Raw genomic sequence first — 14,680 nt, forward strand, 5'->3', positions numbered from 1 at the left:
AACGACTCACGGTCACCGACTGCTACGCTGCACGGCGCACGCACACCAATCCGCTCACACGCACACACAGTATATAACCAAGGCTACGTGTCCGGACACACACACACGCTCACTCCGTCATTCTGTGGGAAAAAATTGGTTGATCTCGAATCTATCACCAGGTATAGGGCACGTGGGGCTTGTGTGGCACCATCTGACTGTTGAAATATATTATTAATACATATAGTATGACATATACGTATTTCTTATATCTTACAATTTGCAAATTTAGAATTTGCTAATACTATTAAATTATACATAAGCACATATATGAATATATGTGCATCCCTGCCGAAAATAGGCAATCTGTATCTATAGGAAAAGTGTGGGGATGATGAAATGGATTTTCAGTGGCTGATGTGTCATCTAAATGTCTCATTATTTAAGTTCTCTCCTATTCAAATAAAAAGATACATAAAAGACTTTTGAGTTCAGCTCTGTTTTTTAAGCTGTCTGGTGATAGTGTGTGATCACATGAAAGTTTAGAGAGAGAGAGAGAGAGAGAGAGAGAGAGAGAGAGAGAGAGAGAGAGAGAGAGAGACTTTGAGGCCAGCCAGCGCGCATCATGAAGACACACCTACCATTTTCTAAAGATCCACGAATCCACGTCTGTGCTCGTAAAATCGCGCAGAGCCACAGTTTGGAGCGACCGCGTTGTGCCTGAACACCGAGGGCTGAGCTGATCCGCTTTAAGTGCGCAGCAGTGCCGCAGGAGTGAAACAGCGGCCAGGGGGGCCGGCGGACAAAGTTTTCTCAGTGGGGACGAATATTTCTCAGCAGGCGGTTTTATTTTTTACTCAGCGTCACCCCTGGTCCGTGGCTTCAGATTGCACCCAGGAGTAAGTTTCATATGGACACTACTTGGAGACGGCTGGCGCAACAAGCATGGGATTATTTTTTTTGTAATGTGGATTCCCATTCCGGTGCAGGCAACTAAAGGTCCGTTGCAAAACAATGTGAGGCGTTATGCGTCTTGGATTTTCGTGTTTCTGGATATTCTGAAAATAATTGGCAACAGTTGAGAAGGAAGAAGTTGTGCGCAAAGGATTTTACCCCTCCAGCCCCCGGGACCAGCATGGATTTGCCGCTACAACCCCCTTCCCCCTGCCTGTAGAGCAGAAGTTTTCGCCGGTCCACTTTGTGTTGTTGTACTTGTTTGTTTGTAAACTTCATGTTCGAGGACAGATCGCCACATTGGCCGCTTGGATTTTAAAACGTCGCCTGCCTTTTGGATTTTCCAACACGATGAACTTTATTGACAGTTTGACTCTAATATTTTTGACGCTGTCAGCTGTCAAGGTGAGTCCGGAAAGTGTATTGGAGCAAAAAAAACGAAAAAGAATAACACAACACGGGACGACCTGGTGATTAATGTGTAGCTCGTCCTTGCCTTTCCTCTGGCTAGGTCATCGCTCATGTTTAAACAAGCTGGAAGCTTTCCTGGCTTTGGGGAGATTTAAACAGCCATTACGCAGAGCCCACACTATAAACCAGAACCCGCACACTCGTGGGGGGTGCGTTTTTTGTGTCGCAAATGTGCCATAGGGGAAGACTTTTGTTATAATGTTGTGAAGTTTGAAGCTAGGTGATCTGCAGGCCTGCTCTAACACCACCTTGAAGATATTATTACGCTTTAAAGGCGCAGTGGCTCCATTCTGAATTAGGACATGTGAGCAGGTTCACTCCTGGCACTGAGGCTACCCTCATGGTGAGCCCGCTCCACTGAGACTTTTCACGCTGAATTTTAACACTCGGCCCCAGGGGAGAGGAGGGGGAGAGCGGGAGAGAGAAAAAAAAGAGAGAGAAGAACAGGCGTCACTCCACAGATTAATCGGATTCACTGGGGCATTTTAATGGCTCTTTGAGAGCGCACTGTAAATCATTTTCCATAATCATTAATCAAGCTGCGGTGTGCCCGAGCAGGCTTTGAGCAAAGGTTTCAAGGTGACGATATAACGCAACACAGCACTTCAAAAAGTCGCATTTCTCTCCAGAACCAATGCGCTAACATGATTTTAAATAAGAGTTTTCCACTTTGGCGCATGTTTTAAGTAGCGATACGGTACTTCTCATCCGAAAGCCATGAGATTTATTTCCCTCCACGGTCCGATGAAGTGTTTATTAGACTTAAGTGCTTGATTTAATGAGAGCTAATTCACCCAATCAACGCGGATTCGTATCAGGATGCTGCCTCAACTGCTCATTTCCAGGCAGCCTATCATCACTCGGTTTAAGGGCCGATGTTCACAGCTTGACACTCGCCCATTAATAATACAGTACACATGGGTTTGGAAGCGCAGGGGTCTCGCACCCCTTAAGGCTGGACCCTCTCACGCCACCAGAAGTGGGTGGAGACTTCTGACAACCAACACAGCCTTTCTCTCTTTTTTTTTTTTTTTTTTACCCTTTCATTTAAGGGATCGAAACGAGTTTGTGCGCTTTCCACAAAGGCGCACACTCAGTGAGCACATGCCGGTGCGAGGCTGTACAGGACCCGGGTCTCACGCAATATTGGCGAGACATTGCACCAATTGCGCGCGCTTGTGTGTGGAAAAAAAAGGAGGGAGGGAGAGGCGAGGAGGCGCGCGGGCTGTGCGTGTGCGTGGAAAAAGGCGACAGGGAGCTGTGCGTAAATGCGCGCCACGGATGGAAAGTTGCCAAAAAATCCTTTGTAATCCGACTGGTGTGGTGACAGCGATACGTCCCCGAGAAGGAAAGAAGCAGGCTGGGGTTCTTACCGGTTTTAGTGGCAACACTTATTAATCCGTGTCACCTACAGAGGATCAAATAAAAGCTTCAAAAACCTCCAACACAAGCAAATTTACCTCAACTGTGTGGAGGTTGTGTTTCTGCCACGTATGATGTGGCAGAATTTGGATCAGCTCGTTTGGCTGCTTGTACCTCTGGTCAAATATTTGGCCATATAAGGTCTTATACCAACAACACACACGAGGATTTGTGACAGCAATTTAATTAAACTCCATAATCTGAGATTCGTGTGTTTAAAAACATGTTCAATGGCACATTCCGGCTTCTTCTTAAAATGTCATGTTTTCAAGAATAAGTTTACAAATATGCTGTGAAATTAGAATCCTGCTCTTGGAAACTCTTTAATTCGTATTGGGTATAACAGACAATATATCAACACGTGACCCTCGTTGCCCTCTAATCTGTTGGTCCAAGATAAGGCACATAATGTCCCCATTTTCATATTCTGCCAACAGAAATGTCAAAATGCAAATTTATATGTTTTTGCGCAACTGTGGATAAGTAGAGGGCACTGGGTGCATTTTTCTAAGCTCTTGCAAAATCTACAGCTACTAACGTCTCTTTTTATTTTTTTTGTTCTTCCTTGCAGAGCGCCCACATACCGAAGAGCACAGAAAGAGGTCCACATGACGGTAGGTGTCCCACAGGGCACCGTGGGAATACAGTGGGACTGGGCTCCATGGCTGGCACACGGCCAAACAGAAAAAGGGCTGGTCTGAGGTTCACCTTGACTTTAAAGGCAAATTATCGCCTCCTGGTGGACATGTTGTAGTTTGACCCTGCCAGGATTAATCCCCCCCTCCTCAAACTCACTTTTTCTCGTTACATGAGCACAGCCTTACCTCTAAATTCCAACACATGGATGTTTTCACCTTGTAACAGCATTCCTTTTTGTTTGAGGTTACGCCAGGGGAAATGTTGTGGTGACCAGACTCTTTTAAAGAATGGAATTTCCCCCTCTAGGCTCACTCACAGTTTCATTGGGTTTTTTTTTGCACAATCCCAACATTGCCCAATCAAATTTGGAGAATCAGAAGCTGAAGTGTGTTTGGTTTGGCTTAAGAATCGCTAGGGTTTCTGAGTGATATTTTGGAAGTGTTGTAATATCTTTCTCAAGAGCAGAACCCCTGCAAAGATGACTGAAGGTGAAAGAGCAGACTAGAGGTTATTATTGTACAGCTGTCTATGGGCTGATCACAATGGAGCAAAGGTAAAGCTGTAAAAAGAAACAAGGTGACTCTCTAGTCCAGCACAAGGGTTCCTAAAACGATATTTAGACTAACAGAGCACTTGTTATTTCCCAAATAGAAAATGGCCACATAGGTCCATCTCTATTTATTTGTATTCAAACCAAGGTTACCAAGTGCTTCTCAATGGAATAATAGAAAGTAAAACGTGTGTGTGCATGCATGCACAGGCTTTATCACCTTCACTCTGACTCCCTTGAGAGCCTGCCAGCTTTTTTCAGAATTCAAATTCGTCCTGTAGTTGTCTGTTACTGTTACGCCTCAGTGGCATTCAGAAGTCGGTGGTTTAGTCTGGAGCTCCTCGGCCATTTTATAACCGTGCACCCTCTGTGTCTCCCAGTGATCCCTATAATGGAGGTGTACAACAAGAGCAGGTGCCAGCCCCGGGAGCTGCTGGTGGAGATCCTGCAGGAGTACCCGGAGGAGGTGGAGCACATCTTCATCCCGTCCTGCGTGGTGTTGACGCGCTGCGCCGGCTACTGCAACGATGAGATACTGCAATGCATGCCGACGTCCACCTATAACATAACAATGCAGGTCAGCGTGCAGCATTATTAACACATGTGTGACTTTGTTACAGGGGTTACGCGGGGTGGGAGTGACCTTTTTTTGCTGTAGCTTCTAGACTTTTCTTCCACCGTGAGGTAACTGTGTCTGAAAAAGACACCTGACGCTTATTTTCGCCCAAATGTCACAGCTGAGGAGCACAGACACTGGGCAACATCAAGTGTCCCTCTGATTGGTCCAGAGCCCCCCAAGTGTCCTTCTCTTTGGCACAAGAGCCACTTCAAGTCAGTCTCAGTGCAACTAGCGCAAAGGCTGCTCTTGCTTCACATTCGGGCAAAAATTAAGCCGACGCGTCTTTAGAAAACAAATTCACCTCTGCTCCTCTGAAGCTCCACCGATCCCTCTGGTTGAGACAACACGAGGACTGTGGTCGAGCTCTTTTTGAACTTTATATCTATTGTTCCCGGATCCTGCTTCGTTTGACCCAATTAAGTTATAACAACAAGTTAAACGTCTTAATTTTTTTACATCTTTAGTCCTGTTTTTTATTACAATGGCCCCCCCCCGGGCAGGATGAACTAAAACATAGGATTTCAGCTGATCAAGAGTTGTTGCCTTCCTGCTCTTGATCGGCTTAACACCCCCGAACCATTTAATCATCCGAGGAGCAGGGTGGGAAACACAGTGACCTTTCTATGTGTCCATTTAAGTCGGTCTGTTACGTAAAGTCTGTATCATAAGTCACATTTCATAAGGACGTGTAGCATTTGTGTAAACATGTATGTTATTTAACTCTCTGCCCTTTCGTCTCCTTCTTTTGCAGATAAAAAGAGTAAAACACCATGTACAGCAAAATGATATTGACATGAGTTTTACAGAACACAGCGCATGTGAGTGTAGGTAAGAAACCCCCCCCCAACACACACACACACACACACACACACACACACGAGTACTGGAATGCAAACCGCTGTGTGATTGAGTATCAGAGCAGAGGACGCTAGTTTGACACGTTTAACAGAAACCTATCGGGACGACACACACACAGCGTCTTATCGTTGCTTCTGTCTCATCACTGATCTCAAAAAGACAGAGCACACACATCCCAGCAGACGTCTCAGCGCATTGCTCCAGGTTATCCTCATTCCATCTCGTTGCTCAAGTAAAGGAATCACATTTGTGTGAGTGCAGCCCCTTTGTCTTCCCTCTGTTCCACGTCAAGGTCATCCTGGCTTTAGTTATCGATCTCCGAGATACGCGCCATGTCGTCTCCGTGCCCTGCAGTCGCAATGAGACAACTTCTCCTGTCAGACCTGCTGCTCGGCGACGACAAACTGAGTGAACAAGTTCAAGTGAACAAGTTCACTCAGTTTGTTACTCTCGCTTTTGTTTTCCCAGGCAGATAAACTGTTTTCAATCTAATCTATTTAAGCCTGTTTTGTCGCGGAGCCAGATTTGAGCGTGTGTGACATGAATGAGCTGTGACACAGCCGCGCAGAGGGGACGTGTGTCGTCCTCCCACATTTAAGGGCGGTCCAACAAGCAAACAAACATTCTAGAGAGGACTTTTGGCCAGAGGGTCACGATCCGCTGTCACTTTGAGCCTCTTCCCGGAGCTACCGAATCGAAAGTGTGTTGAATTGTTAGTCACTATGTGCTCAGAGAGGCTGCACCGCGTTATCTGTCGAGGCTATTAAGAAAGGCCACTCTGAACTTTATGCAGTTCTGCTGACTCAATATGTCACTGTAAAACCATTAAGATGAGGCCATTAACCTTCAATCAATTTCATAAATTTACTGTTTTTGAACTTGTCGTTTCACTATAGTGTTACAGACAGAAAAAAACATATCTGGCATGATATATATTCAATCTAATACAAATATATATATATACTGGAAATGATAATAATATAAGTTAAAACAGAGGGGGAATAAAATACTATTTGTGCTGTGACTAGGATAAGCGGTTTCTTTAATAATACAGCCCTGACACAGTTGCAGGAGACTAAACAACGAGGCTCATATCAGTGAGATAACAAATAACAGTCGGTGACGATGCATTACATCGTTTTGCTTGAATCAGCGCAATGAATGGCGTGCTCCGCTACAAAAAATACCAACCTGATCTGCCGCCATGCGATTCTTCCTGACGATTTATGACGGTTACACCTTCGCGCTTTAGCTATTGTACCGCTCTGTCAACTAGAAACTTGGCTCGGTGACTAAGACCGCCTGACTACAATCATGATTCATCGCTACACACTCTGCGAGTAACGAAACAAAGCTGACAACCTGCTATTGTAGTTTTGTTACCATGTGTGTGTATCCATCAGTAAACAAACCTCTTGTGTGCCTGTGTGTGTGCGTGTGTGTGTGTGTGTGCGTGTGTGTGTGTGTGTGTGCGTGTGTGTGTGTGTGTGTGTGTGTGTGTGTGTGTGTGTGTGTGCTTGTACACACTGCATTATTTCCCAACAAACCTGGTTCATTGGCATTGAAAGTGAAAACCAGACTACCATAGTTTCTGGTAAGGGAAGCTGATGTAACAGGATTTGGGAGGATTGGTGTGAGCTCAGCCGTGCTGATATGAGCCGTCTGGTCTCTGATGATCTTGATATGTATCTGTTTACGCCGTGATCTAATGCCATTTTTGTTTTGTTCCTGTGTTTCAGGCAGAAGACAGACGTGAAAGAACCGAAAGAAAAGTGAGTACAGCGCTCTCTCTGCATGGAGGCCGTTTTTTTTTTTTTTTTTTTTTGCGGGGGGGGGGGGGACAATGGGGGATATGAGATTTGATCTCTCTTTTTTGGGGGGGGTTCGTTTCGCTCTCAGCCGTCTGCTACTCAACATTATCCCTCATGCTATTTTGTGCTCAAGTGATCCGTCTGCTATATTCTCACTCTCCTTTCCGCTGTCTCTGCATTTTCCATCCACAAACGCTTCAATTTAAATCCTGCAGCAGACAAAGTACAGCGCAAGGTTATGCTAAGATTAGCGTTCAGCGCTCAGGTGATAACCACAGGGAATATCCGCCAAAGCCACTCAGGTGAATGAGTGACACTTGATGGGGTCATCGCCCTCTGTAATCTTGTCCTCTACACCTTCATCTCGTTTCTCTCTCTTTTTTACATTCCTCTCCTCTCTTCTTTATTGTTTACATCCCACTTAACTTCTGTTTCTCCGGTGTCTTCGGCTCTGATATAGATAACAGTGTTTCTGACCCGTTAAAGGTTTCTGTTTATGAGCTTGAGTGATCCTCTCCCGTCACGCATTGGAACTCAGCGTGCTGCGAGTCGTAAAACTCTTGGATCCTCCGATACTGTGACCAGTTGTTAATATCTTTCTATTGCAGAACGATCGTTTGTTGTATTTTGGTTTTACGTCAGGTTGTCTGTCGTATAGATAAGGCTCCGTTTTGGGACCTCCCCTTTCACCTTGTCTTTCCTCTTTACGAGTCCCACGTCGGAGGCCTGCTGCTACAAAGTGATTTGGTCTTAGGGTCGTTCAACTCCTGTTTCTGACGCTTTCATATTTTTTATATTTAACGTCGGCCCCTGACCTCTCAGTAGCGTGAGGCATGCGATTCTGTCGGGATGAGTTTTCCCACTGAGGATGTGAAACCACATAACTGTCAACTTCCACGGTGGAACTGACCTCTGAACAGTCCCAGGAGGAAATTGTTACATTTACAAGACGTCAGCTTCATCCTGTGTCTTTCTGATGGGGACTCATCTGTCATTGATTCACAACTGGGTCTGAACTAGCCACATTTGTAGCTGCAGTTATTGAAGTAGTTGTTACAAATTTGCTACACGCAGACGAAGAATTCCAGAAAAAATGTGATTAAGATTTTCTTTGGTTTGTGATTTTAAGTAGTAGGCTATAGTGCTAATTGGCTGATATTAGCATGCTGAAAAACTAAAGCTGGGATGGTGAACATGATAAACATTATACCTGTTAAACATCAACATGTGTATTGCCATTGTGACCATGTTAGCTTGCCTATGTTGGCATTAAGCTTAAAGCACTGCTGTACCTACATTCACACTGACAAAAGCTCCAGCACAGCTTTAGACGTTATCTAGTTTCACCTGTTACCCAGTTGTATTTGTCCTTTGCAAACATTTACTTTCAATTTGTCCATTGACTCATCTGCAAATTTCCACTGCCTAAGCAGTCAAGGGTAACATCCGCCTATCACAAATATATGATCAATACAATTAAATATGTAACCTGCTGCTGGGTAACAGGTAAAATGAAAATTGAAACGCTGCCACCAGATCTTGGAGTGAAATATGCAAGGTTACAAATTGGGCTTGTTCGGACCCTATGATGTACTGTGCACATGTCATTTTAAATAACTGGACATGCCATGCCTAATCATGGTGAGGGCATATTTATATTTATTTATGTATTTGTTTTCTGGTTTTGTTTTACCATTTTTCTGTTTTTTGTATTTAAAGATCAGCACTTATATACTGCAAATATCATTAATAACCGTAGAACCAACATTGTTTTTGTTTTTGCACTTCTAGTTGAGTATTAAAGTTGTCAGTATAGTTTTGTACATACAGGAAAGAAACTTGTGTGACTCAGCTTGCACTTGAGCAGACACACAGATATTTGGATGCAGCCTTCACATGTGAAGCTCCCGGTGTACAGACAGTATGTACATACATCGTTTGCTGCTGAAACAAGTTGAATCAGCCATAAAGCACTGACCCAGATAAGTTGCAAGATGCACCTTTGGTGTACAAATCCAAGTTTAATATCCTCAACACATTGAGGAAATTTTGGGGTCACTGCCTGAGCCGAACTTCCCACTATTACTTGTGTTCTGCTGAGTCACTGCACTGTTCTACAAAGCGTAGATTTGATATTTATAATATTTCATTAATGTATAATATAGATAACAATGTACAGTAATATGCACTGCCGAAGGTGTGTCTTTGCAAATCAGGTCACGATGGTTGCTTCATCTTTCAAACAAAAAAAATGGTTGTGTAAATTTGTGCAGCTGTCTTTAAAATCACATCATCCCTCAGTGAAGTTGTTGAGATATGGTTGAGACACTCATGTTAACACTGCCTGATGCCTTCCTCATAATGTAACAAGTCATCATCCCAAACAATACAATCATTAACAATAAACTAATCAAACAGTAACCTGTTGGAATTATACATTTTTTTGACTCCTGCATTTTAATCCGTAGAAATCTAGAAAGATCGCCTTTAATCCATGTTGATTTTTAGCCATCGTCATAGTGAGGTTGTCCCAACACTTCAGTCCACCACAGTCGCTCAGGCATCAATCTGCGTTGTTGTCCTCTCTCTCTTGCAGAAAATCCCGGAAAGGCAAGGGCAAAGGCCTAAAGAGAAAACGAAAGAAAAACCGCGACAAAACAATTCACGATGCGTATGTCAGCTCTGCCTTCTCCACCTACTTGCACCTGAGTGTTGCGCTTCTCATGATTAAGCTAATTTGGGAGGAGCTGCTCTGTCCCTTCTAAATTTGCACCATTTAATTTGCCCGTTCGCCACATCAATTAGCATGTTGCTCCTGTGCCTTGTCCTAACTTTGTCTCATCTGTCAATGTCACCCAGAATTATCAGCTGTTAACTGTTTGCCAACGTAGCATTAGCAAAACCTTACGTAGCAGCGATGCAGGAGACTTGCCACAGCCATATATCATGAGAAATTAACCATAACCCATTTCCAGCCCTTAAATCCACATCTAATCCCCTCCCAGACTCTCCAGAACAATGTTCGAAAGAATGTCGATCCGTATTATGAAAAGAGAACGATGGTTGGGATGAGATACAGACACGTATCAGGAAAAACAGTAGAGACCTGAGGTGCAAGTTGCTCCTAGCATGTCAGATAGCGAGTATCTTGATTGATTATAGACGTGTTTTAAGAAACAAACGTTGCATCGACTGCTAGGTGTAACTTGAACCTCCTACTGACACAAATCACAGCTCCACCAGCATGGCTCCGCAGGCCGGCTCATACTGTTCTGGTATCTGTTCTGGGATCACCGGGATCGCAATCACGCTTCTGTGTTCAGTGTTGAGTCTGTGCTGCTTTGCTGTGTCTCGTACCCGTCTGCTTTCCACTCGTTCTTCTTTTCATCTTCTGCAGATTAGTTTTTTTTTGCTGTCCCCTGCATAATGCTGGTACTTTTCATGTATTGTGAAGATAAGTGATGGCCATCTTTTGCCTTTTTTCTTTGTTGCTATAGGGGATTTGTAAACCGGCAAATTGTTTAGCAAGCATAGTTTTTTGTGTCTTTTTTCGGGTGCTTTTTGTCTCTGAACCCATACAAGAGCATCCCTAATTTATTCAAATATACTACAATTATGATCTGTTTCTTTATTGCTGACACTGTGACAGAATACATGATTGTGTTGTTATTTGTAATTTTGTATATTGAGATGTCAATGGAGAACCTGAGCCTTCATTTGTTCATTTTTAGCCTCTGTTCTGAATCCAATGTCTCTTTGTGGGAAATGCAGTCTTCAGTTTTCACTCAATAAAATGAAACTTTTCTTAACGGAGAACCGAGCAGACCCTTGAGTCTTCTTTATCAGGAGTTCAACGTCTTTAACAGAGAGAGTCAGAAGTGTCTTGTCATTGACCCGCAGTCCTACGCCCAGATGTGTCATTTTGTGTCGCAAGAGCAGACCCAGAGCTTTTCTCACTGCATGTCTAACACATCCAAGGCCTTTGTGAGCGGTCCAATCCACGCGGGGGTTGTGGGGAAGTTTACTGCTTGAGTATGTGCCTGCTCTGTGGGAAATCTGTGTGCAGCGCTACCAAACTACCAAATGCAGAACTTGTCAGGCAGTGGCATGAGAGAGCAAAAGTGGAGCATATGAAAAGGTTTGGACTTAGGGTGACCTCTCTCATGGTTGGTTATAGAGCATAATAATAATCTGCGTCTCTCCCCCTTCCTCCCCGTCTCTCTCTGTCTCTGTGTCTGTCTCTCTGTGTCCAGCGTTTGTGAGCCATGTTGCGATCACTGCTCAGAGAGGAGAAAGCGCTTGTTCGTGCAGGATCCCGCAACCTGCCGGTGCTCCTGCAAACACACAGACGAATACTGTAAAGAACGCCAACTAGAGCTCAACGAGAGGACCTGCAAGTGAGTGTTCAGGGTTTAGAAAACCAAAGCAGAACGCAACCGTCTGGGTTCTGCATAAGAAGTTGAAAGAAAATACAATTCAAACCACTGTATTTGTAGAGTTACAATTTAGAAAAACTCGAAGCCCGCGGTAACTATGTGGTCCAATTGTCTGAACAGAGGTGGTTCAATTTGTATAAATATTGGTAGTTATATAAGAAGATTGACACCATCTCTCTTGTCATATCCATAGCCGATTAGCTTTTGCAAACCTATAAACTCAATGTGACCAAGGTCGCTTGAAGTCACAAACCTCAAGTACCTGAATCTGCAACTACCCTGAGCTTTATTGCAGCGTTGTTTCTGCCTCATGAGACGGTGGAGACTAAAATGCTGGATGGATGTTGTTCATCAGAGCTGCTAGATGTGTCGATAGGCAACTCTTCGCAAAGACGTTTTCCATTCTGACAGGAAATAATCAGATATTAAAAGTGGCATCAACTCTCTCAACAACTCTCTGCAGGAATGCAAATAAGCATTTAGCTAAATGTGTGGCTGTAGTTCTTGTACCAATTAAACCAAGAGGAAATAAACATATTTTGCTTTAGAGTTGCTGGTGGTAGATTTGACTACTTTCACACAGAGCTGGGCTAAATGATTTGTCACTGTTTCCAGTCTTAATGCTAAGCTGAGTAAAATGCCCTCTGGCTCTGGCTACATCTTTAGCATGCATGCCTACATGAGAGTACTTTCTGATGCAACTGTCTGCAATAGAGTCAGGAAGTAAATACTGTTGAACTATTCCTTTTGACTTTGTGAAGGTGATGGAGGGTTCAAATTTCTAATCATAAAAGCATCAATTATATAATAGGAATAGCTGTCCTAGAAAGAAGTTGAGTTATACAAAATTGTCAAATAGGAGTTAGACCGGATCTGATGTTAGGGCTACCTGTGTGTGTGTGTGCGTGTGTGTGCTTGCCTTTGTGTGTGTGTGTGTGTGTGTGTGTGTGTGCGTAGAAAATGACCCAAAAGCTCAAATATTTTTCTTTTCTTCCTTTCTTCTTGTTTAGATGTGACAAGCCGAGAAGATGAGAGAGGTGGGATCACCAGATGTACAAGATGAAGGAATATTCTAGAGATATTTCACAGCACAGCACTTTGACCTTTGAACCGTAAGCTCTTCTTTTCTGTGGAAAGCATTCCCCTTGGACTGGCTGAGAGAGAACAAAAAGAAAGACTGAACTGAAGTTTCCTCCCACTGTATATCTCTGTGTACATAGACCATGATAAAAGAAAAAAAGAGTACAGAATTGTTATGCTGCTACAGAAACGAATAACTAAACCCATCATTTGACAAAACACAAATAGCCGCCATGTGGTTTTGCATTTCTAACAGGCTTGCAGTGCAGGTGTAGTCTCGTTGTCGATTCATTGTATGCAATTACTTCACTGGATATGAGTCTACTGTGGTTGTGTGTCAATCAAAAGTTGCAAAACCTCTCAATCTTAGATATATTTAACTGCTAAAACAGTGGGTGAGGCTGAAGAGGACATGGACGCACCCTCCTTTCTAAAAACGATGGATGGACTCTCGTCTGCAAATGTCTACTTTTGTTTTTGGACTATAACAGAAGGACACTACGACAGACGATGGAAATCTTGAATCTGTGTCTCCGTGATATTGCTTCCGATCCTCTGAGGACATTGCAGGACTGGACTAACACAATATTGTCACTATTGTGATCAGCTTGCAGGAGAAAAGACTCTGGATTGCCATATACCTTTAAAGGGATACTGGTCATCGATGACAGCATCATATGTTTTGCTATGTCCTTCATGAAAACCACTGAAAACATCCTATACTGTAGATTCCATTTGAAAAACTGTGCCTCACAAAATGTACTGAGAAATCCTTCGATTGCTTTTTAAATTATTTTTTGTTTTCCTTTTTCAGGAGAGGGGATTGTCAAAGTAGTTTTATTAGTCGTTGAACTCAATACAGAATCTATTGATTACATATCTTTTATCTTGTACATACTTAATATCCCTTTATGCCATAGTCCATTCTCGATAATTTATAATGTTATAGAGTATTTTTCAGTATTCATTCTTCTACCCATATTTAATTTGGTCTATTTATATATGCAGTGTTATGTTCCCGTGGCTGTCCTATCTCCCCCATTTGTAAGGTCACTGATGGCTACTCTCAGCATGGAGACTCTCTGTGCATTTCTACGACAAAAAAAAATCAAACATGATTTGTTAACATTCCCTTAATGGATCACTTGTATTGATGTACTGATGACACTCTGGATTCTCAACCCCTCGTATCTAAGGGTGTGGGTGCTGTGTAGAATTTTAATGTATCTGCGTGTTTGTGTACGTGTGTGTATGAATGCGTGTCCATGTGCATTTGCCGACATGCACATATGTGTTTAGGTGTTAGTAAGTTGTATTTAAGTATTTAATGTAGCGGACCTGTGTTCTGTCCGTCCTGCAAGATGCAAATACAAATAAACTACTGCTAGCAGCTCACTCATACACTACTACCATACAAATTTGAATAACAATCTGCCATCAGTCTTGGAGCCCTCATTATAATTTCTCTTTGTCTCTTCTTCACTATTAACATGTTTTCTGTGTCTATGTAAAACAGTAAAGCATATTTATTTTCAAATTATATTGTTTTTATATAAAATAAGGAAAAGGTTGCTGTGTTGTGAATACTGTGTTTTCAAGAGATTTAAATAGGCAGCGTGAGTTTTCCGTGTTTTTTGTGCGGCAAGTGGGTGCTCACAAATCTGCCGATGCAGAATGTAATCTGGATGAAAATAGAGCAGACGAATAAGAAATCCCTGCACGATTTTCATGACAGACAGACAGACTATCATCCCTATGAATAAAATGGCACTTTGAAGTATTGTGCAGTAATTAATCTGTTAAATGAAGCAGGCAGCCTTTTAGGAGCGCCGGCAGAAACAACAAATTTTCTGAGAATTGT

The 14,680-nt window shown here is 43.0% G+C and overlaps 1 protein-coding gene across 4 annotated transcripts; it reads left to right on the forward strand.

Moving 5' to 3' along the window:
- Positions 1–643: 643 nt before the first annotated feature.
- vegfab (vascular endothelial growth factor Ab) lies at positions 644–14,390 on the forward strand. Of its 4 annotated transcripts, XM_062410860.1 has the most exons (8): positions 647–1,338; positions 3,398–3,440; positions 4,396–4,592; positions 5,386–5,462; positions 7,232–7,264; positions 9,900–9,974; positions 11,557–11,700; positions 12,750–14,390. In XM_062410860.1, the coding sequence occupies exons 1-8, from the start codon at positions 1,285–1,287 to the stop codon at positions 12,769–12,771; spliced, it is 645 nt and encodes a 214-aa protein (XP_062266844.1). In that variant the 5' UTR covers positions 647–1,284; the 3' UTR covers positions 12,772–14,390. The 4 variants fall into 4 exon arrangements, with proteins under 4 accessions (XP_062266846.1, XP_062266848.1, XP_062266844.1 ...); XM_062410863.1 differs by lacking the exon at positions 9,900–9,974 and having other exon boundaries at positions 650–1,338; XM_062410862.1 differs by lacking the exons at positions 11,557–11,700; positions 12,750–14,390 and having other exon boundaries at positions 644–1,338; positions 9,900–11,119.
- Positions 14,391–14,680: the final 290 nt, after the last annotated feature.

Source organism: Platichthys flesus, chromosome 18, assembly GCF_949316205.1.
Source record: "Platichthys flesus chromosome 18, fPlaFle2.1, whole genome shotgun sequence".
NCBI classification, from domain to species: domain Eukaryota; kingdom Metazoa; phylum Chordata; class Actinopteri; order Pleuronectiformes; family Pleuronectidae; genus Platichthys; species Platichthys flesus.